The sequence below is a fragment of the Aethalodelphis obliquidens genome, unplaced genomic scaffold, assembly GCF_003676395.1.
Source record: "Aethalodelphis obliquidens isolate GAN/ISIS:26980383/991018 unplaced genomic scaffold, ASM367639v1 scaffold89, whole genome shotgun sequence".
Lineage (NCBI taxonomy): Eukaryota > Metazoa > Chordata > Mammalia > Artiodactyla > Delphinidae > Aethalodelphis > Aethalodelphis obliquidens.
The window spans coordinates 484,855-502,190 of NW_020838033.1; the positions used below are offsets into that span (position 1 = coordinate 484,855).

General features: G+C 41.5%; 1 protein-coding gene and 1 pseudogene across 6 annotated transcripts in view; one reads left to right on the forward strand and one right to left on the reverse strand.

The window, feature by feature from the left end:
* Nucleotides 1–12,505, reverse strand: part of LUC7L3 (LUC7 like 3 pre-mRNA splicing factor) — a 24,995-nt gene extending 12,490 nt beyond the window's left edge. For 2 of the 6 annotated variants that reach the window (XM_027094776.1, XM_027094775.1), the window contains exons 1-2: nt 12,245–12,505; nt 1,213–1,279 (exon numbers count right to left, since the gene is read on the reverse strand). In XM_027094776.1, the coding sequence (XP_026950577.1) occupies nt 1,213–1,279; nt 12,245–12,343 (166 nt within the window). In that variant the 5' untranslated portion in view covers nt 12,344–12,505. Of the gene's footprint in view, nt 1–65; nt 152–788; nt 967–1,212; nt 1,280–12,244 lie in introns of all 6 variants that reach the window. The other 4 variants (XM_027094774.1, XM_027094773.1, XM_027094772.1 and 1 more) reach the window with 4 other exon arrangements.
* LOC113613610 (60S ribosomal protein L15 pseudogene) lies at nt 12,504–17,336 on the forward strand (annotated as a pseudogene).

Here is a 17,336-nt window from a genome sequence, read left to right on the forward strand (position 1 = left end):
CGGGCTTTACCATAGGAAAATCGGGCAGCAAGACTTTCTTTAGGAGATTCCCCAAGGGTCAGTACCTGTAGATCATTTCTCTGGAACTGTTCACTTTCTCTAAAGAATCCTCTTCTCTTCTGCCTGGGGAAAAACATCTGGCTGTATCCTTCTAGGAACAGGGCAGAGGAAGGGAATGGGAAAACCTCACTATTGAAAATACAGACTCATTTTATCTCTTATAGTCTCATCTTCGTTCATTACTGCCCTATCCTGTATCTCTACTCCCAGTATCTAGATACATCCAGCCCTAATGTGCTCTTAATGTTTTAGGGCAAGCTGTTAATGTTTCTAGAATGATACTAGTTATGTACCATCCTTGGGAGAAGAAAATGATCAAATTTTTTTTTTGCATTTTGTGGCTCAAATGAACTAGTCTCTTTACCCCAATTTCTTCAGAACATAACCCCTGGGGTCTCCTGGGCTGTAGGGGTGGGAGACAGAATCACCAGATGCACAGGTCTGACCACACAGACTAGTGGTTCTCAACAAGGGCAGTTTTGCCCCCAGGGGTATCTGGCAATGCCTGGAGGCATTTTTGGTTGTCACAATTGGGAGATGTTACTGGCATCTACTGGGTACAGGCCAAGGATGCTACTAAACATCCTACAATCCACAGGACAGCCCCTCCCACCCCCGCAAACACAGAATTTTCCAGGTAAAACTGTCAAATGTCAAGGTTGAGAAACCCTGAACTAGACTAATCTCTGGTTTTCAGCCCCATGATTCAACTCTGCCTTCTATGGTACCTGATGCCTCCAAATCCTGAGCCTGTCCAGGGTTCTGCTGATCAAACTCTTTCTTCTGTTTAATATCCCCTTCTGCAGGCTTTTAGGGTACAGGTTTCTCTGCTATTCTTCCATCCACTTGTCATCTTCCAAAAATGTGCTGACATCTCTAATGTTATCTCGACTCTTCCATTTACACCTTTTTTGTTTTTAAATTTTCATTTTAGTGGAAGGGTTTCAGGAGGGAGTGGAAATAGATATGTATATTCAATTAAGCCACCATGTTTAATTAGACTGACATTTATTAATACATTCAAAAAACTAAGCCAGGAAAGAAATTACTTTATCAACAAACCTTTAAGAGGAAACTTCTTTTCAAAATTATAAAGTATCAGTTTCTCTTTAATCATAAATTCGATAAAAGTTACACAGAACACTTACTTACCAAGATCAGAACGAGTGTTTGTGAACAATTCCGCAGGACAAAAGCCACAGAGATAATATTTACAAACCTAGTGAAGAAAAACAAAGGTAATTTAACTTTTTGAAATTGTTTGGTTTTAGAACTATACCAGAAAAGGGTGCCAAATAACTATTTTCTCATTTCATGATCTTCATCTTTCAACCAAGTAAGTTTAAGAATAATTTCATTTGTTAAGCCATTTAGTTAGGTAAATTAATGACTTTCAGACTCCTGGATTCCAGTACAAGAAATGCAGGACTGACAGTTACCAGCATTTTCTATTTCTATAATTACTTCCTATTTCTATTACAGTATTAGAAATCACTGCCCTACTCCCAAGCAACAAAAAATATTGGATAAAGACATCCAGAAAAAAGATAACTTTTTATTTTTAATTAAAAACACACTGTTCTTATTTTCCTAACTTTGTTAAAGACCAGAACCAATTTACAGACTAAGACTTGGAAATCACTGCCTAAATTCCAAATAACACTTATTTAAAGCAATCTGGTTCAGTATTTTCACTTAAAGAGATCCTGTAACAGGCCCTAAGGTGTAGTGGATATTTTCACACACGCCAGCACTTTACTGAGTAATTTCTATGGTATGAGGAAGAATTATTAACATGAAACCGACTTTTAATTCTCTCTCATTGGTACTTTTGTAACTCCTTCAGATATATTCCGAGACTGCTCTATCCTATGTTTAATTCTATAACACTGCAAACCAAAACCTGTTAAGCAAAATTCCAAAATATCTCCCTTCATATAACCCTTCATTGTTATTGGGTAAATTTTCAATGTACAACTATAACACATGATAGAAAAGGTCTGCTAAATTTAAGATTGAATGAGTTTTTTCGAGACACTTAGAACTGGATGTTAAATCTGAAACAGATTTAGATTGTTTTTTGCTTCAAAGGTCAATTGTTTTATACTTGTGTGAAGCAATGTGGTTCCATAAGCTGTGTCCAGAAGAACGAAAGTCTTATAAAGAAAGGTCTCATAAAGAACAATGAGATTCAAAAATCATGTCTAAACAGATTTAGTTTTATATCAATATTATCCTGTTATACGTAGCCATATGTCATAGTATCTTTGTACCATTTTCTTTTCTTTAGAAGTTCTAACACTCGATTTTAAATTATTAAAAAGGCTCTGTATGACCACAAATAACATGTTGGCGAGGATGTGGAGAAAGGGGAACCCTTGTACACTGTTGGTAGGAATGTAAATTGGTGCAGCCACTGTGGAAAAACCGTATGTAAGTTCCTCAAAAAATAAAAATAGAACTACCATATATGATCCAACAATTCCACTCCAGGGTATATATCCAAAGAAAACGAAAACACTAATTCAAAATGATACATGCACCCCAATGTTCACAGCAGCGTTATTTACAATAGCCAAGATATGGAAGCATCCTAAGTGTCCATCAACACATGAATGGATAAAGAAAATATGGTATATATACACAATGGAACACTAATCAGCCATGAAAATTTGCCATTTGCAACAACAAAGATAGACTTGGAGGGGATTATACTTAGTGAAATAAGCCAGACAGAGAAAGACAAATACTGTATGCATTTGTGGAATCTTAAAAAAAAAAAAAAGCAAATTAGTGAATATAATAACAACAAAATAAAACAGACTCTGTGATATAGAGAACAAATGGGAAAAGGGAGGGGCAAAATAGAGGTAGTGTATTAAGAGGTACAGACTATGATGTATAAAATAAATAAGCTACAAAGATATATTGTACAGCACAGGGAATATAGCCAATATTTTACAGTAACTGTAAATGGAGTAAAATCTTTAAAAATTGTAAATCACTATGTTGTACACCCGAAAGTTATATAATATTGTAAATCAACTATACCTGAATTTTAAAAGGGCTCTATACATGCAAATGTTTTAAAATGCTATATACTTTTCTAATGATTAAAAAGTCTGATTTGTTAAATTTTGCATCCACTTTAAGTGTATCAGCAAAATACCAATGCCAACATTCAGTTTAAGAATCTCTTTCAGGGGACTTCCCTGGTGGCACAGTGGTTAAGATTCCGTGCTCCCAATGCAGGGAGCCCAGGTTTGATCCCTGGTCAGGGAACTAGATCCCGCATGCATGCCGCAACTAAGAGTTTGCATGCCACAACTAAGGAGCAGGCGAGCCACAACTAAGGAGCCCGTGAGCCGCAACTAAGACCCGGCGCAACCAAATAATTAACTAATAAAAAAAAAAAGAATCCCTTTCATTTGGGGGAAGGAGGACAGAGACAAAGAGGGTATGCTACTTATCTTTCAGACTATTAACCCTGGTTCCAAGGGCCCAAAAATTATTTAACAAATTTCCCACAATTTTAATAGTTATATGAAATAGGTTAATAATAGTTATTACCAGCATTTACCATTACTTATAGCTACAAATTATATGGTTTTAATTATATTATTTAATTTTAAAACTAAACTTGGCGTTCAGCCCTCATAAGTATAAAAGTTTACTATCATAAGTATGAAAGTTATTACTATCACTATGCATTTTGCTTCCAAGTACATATGTAAATATAAGACTACTGTTCATTAAAACAAAAGGAATAAACATCTCTATGGTCCCTCCTGACTCTTAAATATAACCAAATACAAACTTGAGTATTTCTAGGAAGGAAATCTTTTTGGAAGTATTTCCAAATAGTACTTATAGAATCTTAGTTTTAATAACATTTATCACCAAAATCAAACTGACCTGGGTCTGAACTGGGATTTACCACATACTGTATGACTTAAGTTTTCTGTAAAAGTGGGGATGACTACTAACTTCAAGGTTTGTCATAAAATGTGTAATAAATTCTGGTTTTTAAAACTAAAATACCTCTGATTTTCAGAGCTATTTAAAGTTTTATTCTTAGGACTTCCCTGGTGGCACAGCAGTTAAGAATCTGCCTGCCAATGCAGGGGACACGGGTTTGATCCCTGGTCCAGAAAGATCCCACATACCACGGAGCAACTAAGCCCATGCGCCACAACGACTGAGCCTGCACTCTAGAACCCGCGAGCCACAACTACTGAGCCTGCGCGCCACAACGACTGAAGCCTGCACGCCTAGAGCCCATGCTCCGCAACAAGAGAAGCCACTGCAATGAGAAGCCCGTGCACCGCAACGAAGAGTGGCCCCCGCTCGCCGCAACTAGAGAAAGCCCACATGCAGCAAGGAAGACCCAACACAGCCAAAAATAATAAACAAATAAAATAAATAAAGTTTTATTCTAAACTCTAAGTCTTATTTATATAAATAGTTTTCCAAAAAACAGTACATTCTAAGTGGTCAAAACTCTAAGTCTAAATATACAATGTCAGTTTTCCAATAAAATACGTGAGTGAACACACTTAAATCTAGTAAGTACTGTATGGAATTTTAATTTTAAACGGCATTTAATTTGAAAAAGTAGAAAATGACACTTCAACAATCATTTAACACTATGTGCTAAAAACGATGCTTGAAGTATCAATACAAGACCATGTTAAGACTCACTCCTCAAGAAGCTCAGTTTAGTAGTGACACAAAAACTAAAATGTACATGCATCACTAGAACAGACAGGAATTTAGTCAGGAATGTCAAGTGGTGAAGCTTGAACTGGTTAAGTTCAGAAGTGGAATGACAAGACATTCTATGCATAAGGAAACATGAAAAGACAGACATAGCAGAGTATGAAATAGGCAAGTTGAAATAGGTATGCTTGGAGAGGCAACATACTGCAGAGTTTGAAACGTGGCCGCCACTTTTCAACTGTAACTCTGCCTCGTGTCCTCAATACAAAAAAAGGAGACAATAAGTATTTCACAGTGGGATTGTAAAATTTAAACTCTCCATTTACTGAATTGGGAGAAGTGAGCAAATAAGTCTGGTTTTTTAAATACTACCCATTACTTTTTAAAATGTCTTTAGGCACTATGTAGATCAAATAAGGCATGCCAGCAGGTCTACCTATAATTTAGTCCAATCATTCCATCTGAGATGAGAAACTGAGATCAACCACATGACCTGCCCTGAAGGCATCTAGCTACTTACAAAATAGAGTTTAAAACCTATTTTCCTAATTCTTTTCTGTGTGCTCTTTCCACTCTCCAATTCTCCTTAAGATACTGTTGTAAAGAAATGGAACATCAACACATTTGTTATTCTACCCAATAAACTCTAGCTACTTAGACTGCTTCTTTTAACCCTTCCCAGGGATTGAGGATGTTTAACTAAAAATATTAACAGTCTTTGACTCAGCAAGTCTTTACTAAATGTCCATCATGGACCTAGAAGTCTGATAACCAAAGGTGGCAAGGGGGAGCAGAGTTCTCATAACATAATTGTGATTCTCTTGATAAATTAAGGTAACACTAAAGACCAGAAGAGTTCAACCTCAACAGCATACTTTTCACTACCACTCAAGAGAATGCAGATACAACCAATCTTAGGAATGTGACTAGGAAGTTTTAATTCCAAGTTTCCATCACATTAAACAAAGTCAAACTGTCAAAAATTAAAACAATATCTGAAAATAAAATTCAAAAAAATAAAAACCTGGCATTAGATACTCTGTTGGGAAAAGGAACATTCCAAACATTACTAGAGTTGTGGGACAATTTCGCAGCATCCATCAAAATGACTAAGTAAAATATGCATTTAACTTAGTCATTATCTTTCTAGGAATCTATCCTACAAATGATTCAGCTACATGTATGAGAACATTCATTGCGGATTGGTTGGTAATGGTAAAAGAATTTGACATAATCTACATATCCACCAGGAAATAGTTAAACTAAGGTAGATTTTTTTTTTAATTTATTTTTGGTTGTGTTGGGTCTTCGTTGCTTAACGCGGGCTTTCTCTAGTTGCGGCGAGTGGGGGCTACTCTCAGTTGTGGTGCGCGGGCTTCTCATTGCTGTGGCTTCTCTTGTTGCAGAGCACGGGCTCTAGTCACGCAGGCTTCAGTAGTTGCAACACGCGGGCTCAGTAGTTGTGGCACACAGGTTCTAGAGCACAGGCTCAGTAGTTGGGGCACACGGGCTTAGTTGCTCCGCGGCATGTGGGATCTTCCCGGACCAGGGCTCAAACCCATGTCCCCTGCATGGCAGGCAGATTCTTCCTTGCACCACCAGTGAAGCGCTAAGGTAGATTTACATGTACCAATGAGGAAAGATTCCACAGTATAAGTGAAAGTTGTTAAGTATATATTATAATTTATATAACATTACATTACTATATGACAACTTTCACTTCTATATCTGTGTCTGTAAATTACTAGGAAAGATCTGGAAACATACATACAAATTTTTAAGCTTTTCCAGGGGAATGTGACAATAGGAAGGGGAGACAAGGTCAGACTTTCGCTGTTTACTTCTAATTTTAATCTTTTATAGTAAAGCAAGTTTACTTTTGTAAAAAATCATTTTAACAACTCTAAATCAGAGGGGACGTAATAATAAAATCAATTCCTAACACAGTAATTAGTCATGGTTCACTCTTTTTTATTGCCTACACAAATTTCTTGTAAAATTTTAATCAATTTTCCACAGCAGCTGAGATAGTAAACATCTCTCTCCCACTAAGAAGCCTTCAATTATTTCCCAATGTCATTTAGTCCCAACTTTTAACAAGGCTTATAAAAAACATTCAAAACAAGGTTCCTGCTCATCTATCTACACACCTCCTCCCCCAACAACAAAAACAAGGGCTTCAGCTCTAATACCATTCACAATTTCTCAGGCCTAAGATTCTCTCCAGCCCCTAGTAACATTTGTCTTCTCTCCCTCAGGCTAACTCCTACGAATCCTTTAGGTCTCAGTATTTAAAGTCCACTTTAAGAGGCCTTCCCCAAGTACCCCAGTCTGGGTTAAGTGCCCCTTTCATGTGTGCTTTTCTAGACCCTCTACTTTCCCCCACTGTGCTACAAAAGCCCATTACTCCTTCATAACTGCTACCAAATGACAGTTCTCTCAGGGAAAGTGCTGCATCTATACTATTCGGTTGTACATATTATAAGAATGATACATTTTTGTGTCATTCAAAATAATCTGTATTATTTGTATCATCCAAAGTAATTATAGGAACTTCCTCAATTTACAAGAAATGATCAGAAAATTAAACACACTTCATAAAACAATGAAACACTGTATACTAACATAAGCTACTTTCTCCCCTTGTGAAGAAATCAAGTCTAATGAGATGCCAGGAATTCCCTGGCAGTCCAGTAGTTAGGACTCCGTGCTTTCACTGCTTGAGGGTCCAGATTTAATCCCTGGTCAGGGAACTAAGATTCCACAAGCTGCACGGTGCATCAGAAGGAAAAAAAAGTCTAATGAGACAGAGACAGACAGAGAGAGAGAGAGAGAGAGAGAGAGAGGGAGGGAGGGAGGGAGAGAGAGAGAGACATGGTTTCCCAAAGGCAATCAAATATTAAGGAAATACCTTAATATTTTCAGTCTGATAATAATATTGTGGTTATTTATTTGTCGTGCTCCAAGGCATGCAGAATCTTAGTTCCCCAACCAGGGAGCGAACCTGATGCCCCCTGTACTAGCAGTCTTAACCACAGGAATGCCAGGGAAGTCCCAGTCCTTATATTTTAGAGACAGATAATGATGTCTTTAAGGTTGAAATGATAGAACTGCTTCAAAATAGTGAAAGAGGTCGGACATACAGAGGAAATAATACTGGCCATCTGTTGATAATGTGTCTCACTGGGTATGGTTACATGCAGAGTTCATTCCACTATTCACTTCTGTATGTGTTTTGGAGAGAAAAAAGCAAACAGCAGTTATATACACAAAATATAGGCTGCTGGCAATTCCAAGAAGCCCAACACTTACCATGTACTACAGAGTGTGGCAGGAGATGTCTATACTTCTGACAGAAATAACATTTTGGTGACTATGAATTAAAACTGTCTAGTAGGGCTTCCCTGGTGGCGCAGTGGTTGAGAGTCCGCCTACCGATGCAGGGGACACGGGTTCTTGCCCCGATCCGGGAAGATCCCACATGCCACGGAGCGGCTAGGCCCGTGAGCCACGGCCACTGAGCCTGTGCGTCCAGAGCCTGTGCTCCACAACGGGAGAGGCCACAACAGTGAGAGGCCCATGTACCACAATTGTGTATGCCGTCTTCTGCTTGAAAATTTTTTTTTTTTTTTTTTTTTTTTTTTTTTTATATTTTTCATTTTTTGGTTCCAGTTTCCTTCTTAGATTCTGAATCCTTTTTTTTTTTTGCGGTACGCGGGCCTCTCACTGTTGTGGCCTCTCCCGTTGCGGAGCACAGGCTCCGGACACTCAGGCTCAGCGGCCGTGGCTCACGGGCCCAGCCGCTTCGCGGCATGTGGGATCTTCCCGGACCGGGGCACGAACCCGTGTCCCCTGCATCGGCAGGCGGACTCTCAACCACTGCGCCACCAGGGAAGCCCTGAATCCCTTTTTTAGATGTTAAAAGTCACAAGTAAAAATGTGGACAGTAACTTAACTGTTTTTTCTTTTCTAAACAACTTTCAGTGTCAGCGACAGTATCTGCTAACATTGTGAAAATTTTAGAAAAGAACATTTATTTCAATTCCCTTCATAAATTAAGCCTTCATTGAAAAGAGGGCACACTTGAATTTGAAAAATTATGAACAAAGTCTCATTTTACATATTATTAGAATCAGAGTTAAGTCAACACTTAATTTCACTTTTGGGTTGAGATCTACAATATAAAATCCTCAATTTGAACTACAAAATTCTTTTTATATACATAATAATAAAAGCTCCAGACCAAACTTTACAATTCCCTACAATCTCAACTCTTCAGATGATCAGAAGGCTACCAATGCCTTCTCTATCAAACGCTGAAATCTTTGCATGTGAACACTAACCAAAAGGTGCTCACACTAGGCAGGTAAAATCATATGCTTTCCTCATTACCCTGGTTGTTTAGGATTAACAAAGCAGAGCAAACTGCTTAACGCAAAAATACTAATCTCAAGGAAATGTAAAATATTAATCAATGAGGGAGGAGGGTGTGCCAATGAATCCTTGGAACAGTATTAAAGCTGATTTGACTTGAGTTGAAAACTACTTTAGTTGAACACTACTTTCTCTCAGATCCAAAGGTAACAATCTACAAAAGTTGGAAAGGCCTGTAACGTAAAGCACTTTCTCTGATAGTGGTTACATACATCTTTACAAATAAATGAAAGGTCAGTAATTTGCATCACAGAAGCATCCTTCACTTAAAAGTGAGTTTCCCCCAAGTGCTTCTAGCTCACAATTAAAAACCTAGTATTGGGCTTCCCCGGTGGCACAGTGGTTAAGAATCCGCTTGCCAAGGCAGGGAACATGGGTTTGATCCCTGGCCTGGTAAGATCCCACATGCCGCAGAGCAACTAAGCCCGTGCACCACAACTACTGAGCCTGCGAGCCACAACTACTGAGCCCGAGTGCCACAATTACTGAGCCCGAGTGACACTACTGAACCCGAGTGCCACAACTACCGAAGCCTGCGCACCCAGAGCCCGTGCTCCGCAACAAGAGAAGCCACGACAATGAGAAGCCCGTGCACTGCAACGAAGAGTAGCCCCCATTCGCTACAACTAGAGAAAGCCCACACACAGCAACGAAGACCCAACACAGCCAAAAATAAAAACAAATAAATTTATTAAAACAAACAAAAAAACCTAGTATTGACACTAAGGACGTGGGTCAGGAAGCAGTAGTTCACAAGCTTTAGAATGCATAAAGATGCCATTTTAAAAAATGCAGATTTCTGGGGCCTTAATGTAGACCTATCAGAATGGGGGTGGGTGGGCGCCCGAGAAGTACAGATATCTGCATTTAAAACAAATTCCAAAGATCAGTCTGATGCAGACATCTAGGAATTTTTTAACACTAAGGTAAAGCTTCCATTTCATTGTTAAACAAAAGGACCCCACCCAGCTGAAATGGCTTTCTGCATCCAGTGCAAGTGTGGCAAAGAAAAATTTCCAGATAGAACAGGAATGCAAAAATATTTGGGGGAATTCCCTGGTGGTCCAGTGGTTAGGACTCCACGCTTTCACTGACTAGGGCTTGTGTTTGATCCCTGGTCAGGGACTAAGATCCCACAAGCCTGGAGGCGTGGCCAAAAAAATAAAAAATTGAAATATCAGGTTACAGTGATGGTGAAACCCTTACAGTACATACTGGGGTTGTCTATTCCTCCAGGATTTTAGCACTAACAGCCAACAACATACGCAAATGACCTGGAAGTGATGCCACGAGCTTCCCCAGCTTTATAAAACTCTATAGTAATTCCTGCTTATTTAGAAGAGGCCACACGCTGGTCTACACCAACCTTTCCTTGCAGACAAGAATCTGAAACACCAGCAATTGACTTTTTCAAATCCCTGAATCTAGAATGAAGTGCAACTTGTCATTAAAGGCATAAAATATTTTAACAGCACCACAAGTTTAAATCAGTGAGAAGCACTAAAAGGAAAAAAAAACCCTGAAAGGAAAACAGATTTATTGAACTAAGATGACATAAAACTTAAGTTGCTTTTCTGACAGCCTCATTACTTATGTTATAAACCCAGCACATGTAATGGAATATGGCAATAAAATACCACCAGGAAAAAAAGTTTCTCCACAACACTTGTTCAAAACCAATTAGGCACAGGCATAGGCTGCTCCAGTTGATGAGCAATCAAAAGGAATTTTCCCTCTGTAATTCAAAATAGATAAATGTCCTATTTGCCCATCAAGTGAATCATAATGTTCATTTTTTCTTTTTGCAAAGCTTAGATTACTGAGTGAAGTGGTAAAAGAAAAAGTTACTTCACTGTGACAAAGAAATGCCTAGAAAAGAAAGAATCAAGGCAAAAAACACAGTTACTCTATGAATTCTACCACAACACTTCATACTACTGTGGAATCAGGCAGCGCCCACTTTAGTCAAACGCTTATTTTTTAAGGTACTGAAAAGACTTGTCTTGCACCAACTTGTTTTCCCGCACTGCAAGAGAAATTTTATTCTGACCAAAGCCTATGTTTAAAATGAGTAAGAACTTCAAAAAAAAGGCATATTTGTTTATTCCTTCATATTTTGATTAGCAATTGCCTTTAAATTATCTTGTTTGATGACAACCACACGTAAAATTAAATTCTACATCTACTCTTCAGGTAAGACCTAAAACAAATGTTACACACCGTGTTCAAAACACTAGATAAACATCAGGGTATTTGCAGAGAGCCAGTTTCATAGAACTGTGGAAAGTGAACAAGACCACAAAGATTAGGTTTAGTATCGCCATTTAACTTGCCAAAAGACCTTGGGTGAGCCTCTCGAGTCTCATCTGTGAAACCGGGTTTATAATTATTTACCCCTACAGGGTTAAGAGAATCAAATGAGTTTCATGTGAAGAAAATGCCTTGACAATTATCTACATGAATGGCTTACTAGACCGTACTGCTATCAAACAATATTTGCAAATCACGGTGAACCCTACCAAGTTATGATCTCTTTTAAAATTTTATTTCCCCATGTAAGCGTCGAAACTGAACCATTACTGAAATAATATACTGTTACGATTTTTGCCACTAATGCTGGCCAGAAATTTCAGTCTAAATACGTCGCTCAGCCCAAATAACGGTAGAATTTGCCCTTTCCCCTATTTCACAATGAAATGAAAACTCCACAGCCTATAGATGTTAAAAAAAAAAAAAAATGCCTTCCTTTCCCGCCTTTCCCTGCCTGATTAAGGTGCTTTTCAATTCTGCCAAGGGTCTTTTTGACTTCCTTGATACTTAAACAACAACAATAAATCATCCCTTATCCTAGGATCCAGGAGGACTCCTCCCTCCCGGGCTATCCTCCCGGCTCCCTCCGGCCACGGGGTCAGACACTTGACCCCGGGGCGGCCCGGGCCCCAAACCGCGCCGCGTCCCCGGCAGGCCCCAGTCCGTTCCACTCCCCTCCCCCACGGCGCCCGGGCACAGGCCCAAGGCCCGCGGGACTTACGCTCTCGTGGTCCCACCGCACGTTGCTGCGCTTCTCATCCGGGGCGAGGTTTCGGTCCCGGCCCATTAATTCATCCAACAATTGCGCGGCCGAAATCATGGTGCTTTCCTCGGGCGACTGCTCCCACCAGCCCTGGCACCCACCAAAGAAAACGCCGGCGACACAGTCGCCAAGCTCTCCAGCCCGCTCCCGGCCTAAAAGCCTGCGCTAAACAGGAGCCGACAAGACAAAATGGCCGCCGCGCGGACGCCTTCCCAACATGCCGTGCGCGCGCGTGCGCCCACGGGGACACGCCCAGGCCTGGGAGGCGGGGGCGGGCCGCTTCCGCCGGCCCGTGGGCGGGGCCTGCCGAGGCCTGAACTCCGCCCCTGCTGGGCCGCACCGCCCCGTTCCGCGCAAAGCGAAACCGGAGGCTATTCAACGTGGTAACGCGTGCTGCTTCCTTCCGTAGGCTCCGTTAGTCCCGCGCTCTTTCACGGAAATAGAAACATACGTCTTGAGGCTTTAACACCGCTCCGAAATGGAGAAAAGGGTAGCGTATCCTTTTGTACCACGCGGTGCTCTCGGTGCCATCTTGCAGTGGAGGAAAGTGAAGATAAGCACTCGTTTCATGTTCCGACTCCTTTCTCCTAGTCTCTGCGCTTGCCGCCTCTTCTCCCTGGCTTTCTCCTCCCACCCCGACTCCCCTGATTCACAAGGTGGAAAATCAAGGCAAGAAGAGATAAGGTGGTTTCTTCTCACGCGGAGTATGGGGAGGAGTTTGCCTCCCAGTCTGGAATTTTTTTTAATTATTGATTCATTTACTGAACAAATATCTTGAGTACCTATCATGTACCAGGTAAACGCTTGAAGCTAAGCTCTGAACCTTTCAGACACGGTCTTTGCTCCCACAGACCTTGAGGATTAGTGAGGGAGACAGTCACTAAATAAATATATCAATATAAATTGTAATAAGTACTCTAGCACCTTTAACCGTACGGACTCTAAAGACAGATCGCCTGGGTTGGTAATCCCAGCTCTGCCATTCTGCCTTCCTTTCCCCGTCTGTAAAATGGGGCTTATAGTAATAATGGTCCCCTAAACACATAAGATGTTGCTGTGACGATAACACAGGTAAGGCATGTAGAACAGGCCCAACACATTTTAAGTTTAATCATTAGTTATTATGATAATGAGGAGGAGAAAGTAGGGTTCTGTCAAAGAGTAAGAGAGGTCTCTCCGTGGAAATGACCTAAGGCCTAAAAGATGATGGCTCTCCAGCCAAGCAAAGTGGACAGAAAAGAATTCAAAGCAGAGAGAGAGTAGCATATACCAAGGTCATTTCATTATATGAAACGATGTTCATCATTATTTTAAATGAACCTAAAACTGTCAGGATACTCATTAAGTGGCCTGAGGATAGCAAGCATTTGAGAGATGCTGCTTTAAAGGGGTAGAGAAGGAACCATAGGATACTGTGAAAGGGAAGCCAAAGATGTAAGAGGAAAATCTGAAGAGTATAAAGTCAGGGAAGATCAAACAAACAAAAATAGAGAAACTGTTTCAAGAAGGTGAAAGTGGGCTTCCCTGGTGGTGCAGTGGTTAAGAATCCACCTGCCGATGCAGGGGACACGGGTTCGATCCCTGGTCCAGGAAGATCCCACATGGCTGTGGAGCAATTAAGGCTGTGTGCCACAACTACTGAGCCTGTGCTCTAGAGCCCGTGAGCCGCAGCTACTGAGCCCACGTGCCACAACTACTGAAGCCCGCACGCCTGGAACCCGTGCTCCGCAACAAGAGAAGCCACCGCAACGAAGAGTAGCCCCTGCTCACCGCAAATGGAGAAAGCCTGCGCACGTTAACGAAGACCCAATGCAGCCAAAGATAAATAAATAAAATTTTTTTTTAAAGGTGAAAGTAACCAACATTGTAGAAAACTGCTGAAGATCTGGCATGAGAAGACTGAAAAGGATCCACTGGATCCGCAGTTGGAAGTCAGACTGAAATGGATTGAAGAACGAAGGAAAAATGAAGGAGTAAGATGGCAGGTGGACAACTCATTTTAAGAAGTGAAGCAGCGAGATAGGGTAAGAACTGAAAGGAGGTATGGGTCAAGGGAGGCTTTTTTAAGATGGGAAATTAGAATATGTTTAGTGTTGGAGAAAGTAGAAGATAAAAGAAGAGAATAGCTAAAGTTCCAAATTCTTAAGAAGGGAAGGTGATGGTTTAGGCTCCAGGGCACATTGGCCTTTCCTAGAAAAAAGGACCTTTTCTCCACTGAAACAAGAGAAGAAAAAAGAAATCAGTTTGTAGATGCAGCAGTGAGATGAGGGAGTTTTTAGCTGATGGTTGCTGTTTTCTCAATGAAGCGTTTCTTGAAGGTTCACCACTGCCACAACCACCAAAAAGGAAAAAAAAAAAAAAAAGTACATATCTTGAACTACAAACAGGACTTATAAAACCTGAATGCAAAGTTACAGTTTCTGTTCACTAAAACTTTTTTTTTTTTTCTACATCACGCAGCTTGCAGGATCTTAGTTCCCTGACCAAGGATTGAACCCAGGCCACGGCAGTGAAAGTGCCGAGTCCTTACCACTGGACCACCAGGGAATTCCCTAAAACTTTTTAATCTAATTCCCTCATTCATTCCACAAACTTTAATGGTGCATGTACTTTGTGCCAGGAACTGGGTTAGTGGCCAGGAACACAGATAGATGTATACGACCTGGTTCTCAGGGAGCTCCTGAACCATGGAAGACAAAAATGTAACAATAACTTGAAATAAAAGGAAAATACTGTCCTTTGGATCTCAGAGGCAAGAGCTCCTACCCCGTCCCACACTAGGCTCTCTATGGCTCTCTTTTTCACAGATTCTGAGGCCAGCCACAGTTCAGTGTGTATTACTACTGCAGATAATGAATTCATTCATGTATCTTTTTCATTAATTCAACCAGTGCCAGCATCATCTGCTGGGCATCAGGGATTCAGACATAAAAGTAGTCTTTTGTTTTTTTGGCCGCGCCCCTGGGGGCATGTGGGATCTTAGTTCCCCGACCAGGGGAATCAAACCCGTGCCCCCTGCGGTGGAAGCTCAGAGTCCTAACTACTGGATGGCCAGGGAATTCCCAAAAGTAGTCTTTATGAACAAATCACAGTGCCCAGTTTACAGATAACTTTTTTTTTTTTTTTTTTTTTGCGGTACGCGGGCCTCTCACTGTTGTGGCCTCTCCCGTTGCGGAGCACAGGCTCCGGACACGCAGGCTTAGCGGCCATGGCTCACGGGACTAGCCGCTCCGCGGCACGTGGGATCTTCCTGGACCGGGGCACGAACCTGCGTACCCTGCATCAGCAGGCGGACTCTCAACCACTGCGCCACCAGGGAAGCCCTACAGATAACTTTTATAGATTATATGAGTTGGTTATTTTCTGATGCTGAGATGGAAAACAGCCTTATCAGTCAGTGGTCTCCAGACCCCGTTCCATGTATGTTACTAATGCAAAGTGTCATGGACTGAACTGTGTGCCCCACCACACACACACACACACAAATTCATATGTTCAAATTCTCAGAATCCACAGTAGGATCTCACAATGTAATTCCATTTGGAAATAGAGCCTTTAAAGAGGTAATAAATTGAAAATGGGCCCCAATACAATCTGACTGGTATCCTTATAAGAAGAGGAAATTTGGAAACGCCAGGTAGGCACACAGACAGAGGAAAGGCCATGTGAGGACACGGTGAGAAGGCAGCCATCCGCAAGCCAGGGAGAGAGGCCTCAGGAGAAACCAAACCTACTGACACCTTGGATCTTGGACTTTTAGCCTCCAGAACTGTGAGCGAATAAATTTCTGTTGTTTAAAGCCATAGGTCTGTGGTACTTTGTATGGCAGCTCTGGTGAACTAATATAGAAATGAAGCCACAGTTACTCCTGCTTCCCAGTCTTCAGTGTGGCCCCCATGACTCCATCCTCCATCTGCTTTGCTGCCTCCATCATCTTTCTAAATGTAAATCCAGTCGTGTCTCTTCCCTGCTCAAAACCCCTCAATGGTTCCCCATCTAAAATTTAAACACCACAAGGCCATCCATGATCGGACCTGCTTCTCCAGCTATTTGCTACTGCTACCCCCACACCTTGAACACCCCTTCTTCCTATGACATCACACCACGTTACACTGCTCCAGACATGGAACGCTCTTTCCTCACCCCAGAAACGTCTACCCATCTTCCTCAGCTCACAGCCCAAGCATCACCAGCTCTGTAAAGCCAACCTGGACCCTCATTCTCCGCCTGCCACACACAACTCATCATCTTCCTTGTGCCACCATTTTACCTTGTACATTTTGGGGTTTGTCACACGATACTGCAAATATCAGTCTTTTTCTTTCAAATGAAAGTTTCTCCCTTTCAGTCTGGTGGCAGCCATCAGTTTATCTCAAAGGTAAGCCAAAACAGGCACTTACAAGTACATCCAGGAGCTGTGGAGGAAGAGTCGATGTAATGCGCTTTCTTCTCAAGGTGTGCTTTTGGCCGTACTGCCAGCTCTCTGCACTCCACAGGGCCCTCCGCCCTACCCAGCCTGATAAAGCACGCAGACTGGGATACAAGGCCAAGCAAGGTTATGTCACATATCAGATTCCTGTGAGCCGTGCTAGCTGCAAATGCCCAGTTCCTAAGGGTGCCAGCTATGGCAAGCCTAATTATCATGGTGTTAAACCGCTAAAGTTTGCTTGAAGCCTTCAGTCTATTGTGGAGGAGTGAGCTGGGTGCCACCATGTGGCTCTGAGAGTCCTGGATTCACACTGGGTTGGTGAAAATTCTACACACAAATTCTTTGAGGTTACCCTCATTGATCCATTCCATAAATCTACCAGAAGAAATCCTGACACCTAGTGGATCACCAGTCCAGTCCACAAGTACAGGTAGATGTGAGGGCTGACATTGGCAGGTTGAAAGAGCTGTAGCCTTGGAAAGGGCCACAAGTTCCGCCACACCGCTGGTGGTTCTCACCATGCAGCTTGGAGATGGTACAATACTCTCCAGCTCCACTGTTACTGCTAATATAAGTAATGTTTGTGGGCTTCCCTGTACCCTGTGGGTACAGTGGTTAAGA